At 36.8% G+C, this 6,757-nt stretch overlaps 1 protein-coding gene across 1 annotated transcript in view; it reads right to left on the reverse strand.

The window, feature by feature from the left end:
* Positions 1 to 6,757, reverse strand: part of LOC106460555 (potassium voltage-gated channel protein eag-like) — a 95,805-nt gene that overhangs the window by 9,041 nt on the left and 80,007 nt on the right. The window contains exons 8-9 of the mRNA XM_022387298.1: positions 6,213 to 6,412; positions 5,151 to 5,403 (exon numbers count right to left, since the gene is read on the reverse strand). Of these exons, the coding sequence (XP_022243006.1) occupies positions 5,151 to 5,403; positions 6,213 to 6,412 (453 nt within the window). The remainder of the gene's footprint in view (positions 1 to 5,150; positions 5,404 to 6,212; positions 6,413 to 6,757) is intronic.

The raw sequence follows: 6,757 nt of genomic DNA on the forward strand, positions 1-6,757 counted from the left end.
TCCAAAATGCGACATTAATTTCTTGACGACCTAATACTTACAAAGTTTGGTTCTTGAAACTTTCGCTGCTACGGTTTTGGATAAACAATACTCCAAGTGCCAAGTTTAGTTTTAGTTAAAGAATAAAAAACAAGAGACATGCTTTAATATTACAATAATTATCTGAAAACGTGAAATTGGTGAACTTTGGGAAGTTTGAAAAGAAATATCCTTTTTTCATGATGGTACAAAATTCCAAACTCATACGTGGTTAATTTCACATTTTTCAATTGTGTTCTATATATATATATATGCCTATGGTGGTGCTATAGAGGGGGACACACACATATGCTCATGGCAATGCACCAGAGGGGAACATATATACACCCATGGCAGTGCTCCAGAGAGGGACATATATACACCCATGGCAGTGCTCTAGAAGGTGACATATGTATGCCCATGGCAGTGCTCTAGAGAGGGACATATATATATACCCATGGCAATGCTCTAGAGAGGGACATATATATATATACCCATGGCAGTGCTCTAGAGAGGAAAATACGTAGGCCTATGGCAGTTCTCTAGAGGGGACATATGTATACGTATGGTAGTGCTCTAAGGGGGACATGTGTATACCTATGGCAGTGCTCTAGAGGGGGACATGTGTATGCCCATGGCAAGGAAAGAGTTAAGGAGCTAGAAAAGCAATAAATTAAAACAAATAATTTTATTCACATCCTTACTCAAACTTCCTATATGTAAGAAAACAATAAACCAGTTATTAGCATGCGCAGAACATTAGTGCCCAGCGGGTTTTAAACTATGAGCACAAACCAAGTTGTTTATTTATTTGTTTGAAAGAGAATGAAATAATCGAAAACTAGAAATTCCATTCTTTTTCGTTCTAGTTCTTTTAACATCAGGAAGTTTTGTAAGTTCAAGAAGAAACAGTTTAAAATCGATTTCATTAAAATTGCAAAGAGAACACAATTTAATACATTTTGAATAGCACACTCTTTCACCTGCAAAACTTAAGCGGCGAGATGTGGTACATAGCAGCTGAAACAAAAAGTAATAGTTTGAATGGAAACCAGCCGGTACATACTGGGGAATATTTCATTGATTTCTGACATATTTCAGCAAAATGTTTTTTTGTTTTTTTTCGTGTCTACGACTGCGAAATCCTCCAAGAAATCAGATGAAATTCTAAATGAACTCGACACAGGCTGAACTTAGATGTCAAACCGCTGAACTGTGGATATTCTTCTCCAAATCAAACAGCATTGTAAACAAAAATGATTTTAAAAACATGCTAAGATCTTCAAATCATGCATTTCGCTCTTTGTGTAAAGGGAGATTGGAATTAGAGGTATTAAGGAGAAAACACAAACCTGAAGGGCGTCCATGCTCTCGTGCAACGTTTGGTTGCTGGAGTGGCTTTCTTACTATTGAAAACCTTAATCAGGGGTATTTTAAAATAGTAAAACCCACACAAAATCATCAGTAGATCTCTCAAGTAGCTCGTACGTATAGCATCACTTTTAACAATTACTTCCAGTATTTCCAAGATTTACTAAGTTACCACATGGGTTCTCGATCACACGGGCAAGAGAGCAGTTGCCCTCTAAAATACAAACAGTAACACTTACGAATGCTATTATTCAAATGGTGTAACTTACAATACGTATTATTCTTTATTCATGTTCTATGAATTATGTTATTAATGTTGTTACGCGTACAGCATCTTCTCGCAAAAACTCCCGCGTACCTCCAATAATGTTTACTAAAGATAAGAATGGGTTTGGTTTGTTTTGAATTTCGCGCAAAGCTACTTGAGGACTGTCTGCGCTAGCCGTTCCTAATTTAGTTGTGACAGACTAGACGAAAGGCAGCTACTCAACACCACTCACCGTCAACTGTTTTACTAACAAATAGTGGGATTGATCGTAGCATAATAACACCCCCACGGCTGATAGGGCGAGCATGTTCGGTGATCTAGGGATCCGAACCCGCGACTCTCAGATTGCGAACTGAGCGCCTTAACCACCAGACCAACAAATGGGTCGGAGATAAAAGGTAATCCATTGATTGAGCAAGACAAAAATATTCAAGTCTACAGGAGGATAACAGTCAGGTGACTTACGTGGAAGACCGGATAACAGTCAGGTGACTTACGTGTAAGACTAGAAAACGGTCAGGTGACTTACGTGGAAGACTAGATAACAATCAGGAGACTTACGTGGAAGACCGGATAACAGTCAGGTGACTTACGTAGAAGACTAGATAACTGTCGAGTGACTTACGTGGAAGACCGGATAACAGTCAGGTGACTTACGTGAAGGACCGGATAACAATCAGGAGACTTACGTAGAAGACTAGATAACTGTCGAGTGACTTATGTGGAAGACCGGATAACAGTCAGGTGACTTACGTGTAAGACTAGAAAACTGTCAGGTGTCTTACGTGGAAGACTAGAAAACTGTCAGGTGACTTATGTGGAAGACTAGAAAACGGTCAGGTGACTTACGTGGAAGACTAGATAACAATCAGGAGACTTACGTGGAAGACCGGATAACAATCAGGTGACTTACGTGAAAGACCGGATAACAGTCAGGTGACTTACGTAGAAGACTAGATAACTGTCGAGTGACTTACGTGGAAGACCGGATAACAGTCAGGTGACTTACGTGTAAGACTAGAAAACGGTCAGGTGACTTACGTGTAAGACTAGAAAACGGTCAGGTGACTTACGTGGAAGACTAGATAACAATCAGGAGACTTACGTGGAAGACCGGATAACAATCAGGAGACTTACGTGGAAGACTGGATAACAATCAGGTGACTTACGTGAAAGACTGTAGAATAATTATTGCAGTTGATTCACCTGAGAATTTTATCGTAATATTTGTAACAAGCGAGGTTTCTTTCTTTGGAAATGATAGATGAGTATAAGCAGTGACTGAAGGGATCTTTTTGAGGTGTTTAAAACTGTGAAGGGAATTAATAGTGTTGATACATCATCTTTTTTCATACTTGGCAACGTAGGAGTCATCTTTAGCTAAGGCAGTTTTATTTTTCTAACAGGGTGGTTGGCCTTTGGAATTGGTTGGCTTCAGATGTTGTGGTGGCAGTAAATTTTAGGTAGTTTAACAGAAAACTTGATAGCTATATGAATTATTTAAGGCTGGCTTTAAATGTTTTTAAATTAATAATAGTTTAGTTTAGAGACTGTGACAGCCGAAACGAACAAATAAGTCCCTTATTGTCCATAAATATTATGTTATGTTATGTAAGGTACATTCGTCAAAAAACAAAATAACATAGAAAAGCAGGTACAAGATATAAATACAGTGGTGAAAATCTCCTTTGAGAAGTAGAAGTATTCACGTTCATCAGGACCTGGCCTCACAGTGTCATGGTACTAGTATTCATGTTCATCAGAACCTGGCCTCACAGTGTCATGGTACTAGTATTCACGTTCATCAGAACCTGGCCTCACAGTATCATAGTACAAGTATACACGTTCATCAGAACCTGGCCTCACAGTGTCATGGTACAAGTATACACGTTCATCAGAACCTGGCCTCACAGTGTCATGGTACAAGTATACACGTTCATCAGGACCTGGCCTCACAGTATCACGAAATATTAAGTTTTTTGTTATTCAATGATACCTGTTCATGCACTATTCAAAATAAACTGTCAAAAACAGCAAAAGTCGAAAGCGACTTCCAAAAATGAACCTGTGCTACATTTGGAGGTCCAATAAGAACAGGTACTTAATACAGGTAAGTACAAACAGAATTATATATCCCTGTACATACATATATATAGTTAAGTAAATAAATATATGCCCCAGATGTAAATATTATTAGTTTGTCTCCACCCCTCTCTACGATGTTTTTCAGCAGACTCCATTAATAGTATCAAAGAAGAGGCTATAAAAATGCATGTACATTTCCTGCAAACAATTTAAAACCCCATCTGGAATATTAACACATAACAAAAATCCACTTAGTGTTGTAACTAACACATAACAAAGACACACTTAGTGTTTTAATTCAACTTGAACGTTAATTATTCCTTTAATACGCACAGAGTCTTTCAACGGTCAATGAATAGCGGTCACTGATAAGATTCCACTGGTCAGTGATAAGTTTAGGTTAAGTCACTTCAACCATATTTCCGAGGGGAGTTCGCTGGTGCAGAAATACCAAAAACCATTGAGAATTGGGAACAACGCCAAGAAAAAATAAAAAAGGGGAAGCATTTCTAATAAGAAGTAGGCCTAACTTATTTCGTCTGTATGTATGTTTTTCATTAGAATTACATTCCAGGGTGGCTAAACCTTAACTTTTGTCTATAACTATGTTTTCTGTACAAACAAACAACGTTTAATTATTACACTGCTCGTCAACCATTCAGTTTGCACCAAAACAAACCACGTTTTCAAAAACTTACTCCAAGAGGGCACACACCCTCCTTCTCCTATACATGATAGATCCTCTACCCAATAAATATGTTCTATAAGCAAACAGCCATCAACTGTTAGACTTACTTAACCATATTATTTGTGTGATGTATTCACCATGTATTATTAAGGTATTAATGTTAAATACATATTAAATGTATTACCGAATGAACAATCATTGGAATATATGGGACTATCTGTGTAATGTAAGACTGTCTACATTTCAAATGACGCAAAATGTGTGTCAATGCAAATGTTCAACGTTTAACATGAATGTCATGGCCCTGATAGAGGTAATACAATTATAATAGTGACTTCACATAAATACAGAACCCTCATTTATGTGATGTTTAGCATTTAACAGTGCTCTTAATCTAACAATGCCGATTTAAACGAATCACAACATCAGTGTGGAGGAAGAAAAAGGTCGACAAAGTACCTGACCTTCCCAGATCTCAAAAAGGATCTAGATCCCGATCACAATTAGGTCCTCCTTTCCCTGGATTCTCCCTTCATACAAATTGTTCAGTGACAACAATTCCTTATATATTTCCATCCAAAGAGAAAAATGCCCTAAAATAGTAGAGCAGCTCTACTATTTTAGGGCATTTTTCTCTTTGGATGGACTAGCAAACTCTAAGCCCAGTGTGATTTTGTTATATTTATGACGGTTATTGGCATAAATAAATAAACGTTTTACCCAATATAGCAACTACTTCGTCATCTTGAATGACCTCCAGTGACCCAGACACTACGAAACACAAAGTATCGATGCTTTCCCCAGTGTGGTAGAGGAGGTCACCAGGAGCGCTATGATCCATTGTAAAGTGCATAGCTAAAGCACGTAAACAGCCGTCACTGGCGAGTCGAAAAGCCGAATGTTCGTTAAATACTTTCCGGTTTAGATGGACACATGTGTCTGCTGCCATGTCTTTTGGACAGTAACTTAACACCTGAAAACAAAAACAAAATATGTTTGTCTTGACTCTGAAAACGGAGATGCTCTAACTTCGTTTCCAGTTTTTGGAATTAACAAGTTTTTCACTTTAACAAATCATCATTTAAGCTCAGCATGGTTTTCTGAAAGGCAATGCTAGTAAAGTATTGTGTATTATTTCTTCTTTGTTCCTTATATAAACTATATCGGTTAAAATGTTTATTTAATATATCTGATTTAATTATTCTTAATTTTTATTATTACACTTTTATTAGAGAGATCTTTTAGAATTATTAGCTTAATATGAGTATTTAAGACTAACCTAAACCTCGTGGGATATTGTTGGGTTTACGGCCGAAATTACCATTATTAGCAAGGACACTCAACTGATGAAACAACGCATTCTAATCTTTATAAGTAAAATATATTTAATTAGCTAAACCGTCCACCAGGTTGATTTGTAATTTCCTTCTGAGTAGGTAGCCTGGTCTAATCGAAAGTTAATTTTTTTATTTTTGGCCCTGGTGGAGAGATCATTAAACGTACAATTACATTAAGATTTTTTCTCATTAAACTGAACAGTTTTAATAACTAATTATTAATATTCTTCTAGACAAACGACGACATCACTTTAAACAATGTAGTCTCCATGAACCTTGCAGCATTCATGGGTCTCAAGCTAAATTACTAGTTTTAAATAGAAGACCAACGTTCCAAGTTTGAAGGACTTTAATCTTGTAATTCAAGAGTTATGATATCAAATCAAACACTATTTCACTTCCAAGTTCTGCTTCTCTTAATAGTTTAAGTGTACATGTTATTTACCTTTTTGGTATCAATCCCTTTGCTCATGACCCATGTAGACACCACGTAATCCATAACACGCTCACTTAATGCTTTCGGAACCTCGTGTAACTTCATAAACTCACGGACATTATTCAACATCTCGTGGTAGCGTGCTGTTGCTGACGTCATCTGCTGAATAATCGTGGTCACGTGGCCAAAAATCATGGCGTACAGAAGAGCTGATGAGAAATCTGTTTGTTAAATTGTGCTCAAACAATGACACTTAAGCATTTGTTTATATGCTTAACTTGAGATATAACTGCTTAAAAGAAAAGGAACGAAATTCAAATTGTACAGAAAAGATATGAATGTTGGATATGATATAATTTTCCATATCTGGAGTCCTCTGGTGCGAGTTTTATGGCTGGAATTTAGAAGGCAAATGCTTAGTTTTGTTTTTTTAAATATCTGATTTCTTCTTAGATATTTTTAATACACTACTCTATGTAATAATGATTTGATGTTTTTACCATTGCCTTGTAAGGTATGAATTTCTGTTAATGACGCCCTCTATAGTATTTTTC

Source organism: Limulus polyphemus, unplaced genomic scaffold (assembly GCF_000517525.1).
Source record: "Limulus polyphemus unplaced genomic scaffold, Limulus_polyphemus-2.1.2 Scaffold794, whole genome shotgun sequence".
Lineage (NCBI taxonomy): Eukaryota > Metazoa > Arthropoda > Merostomata > Xiphosura > Limulidae > Limulus > Limulus polyphemus.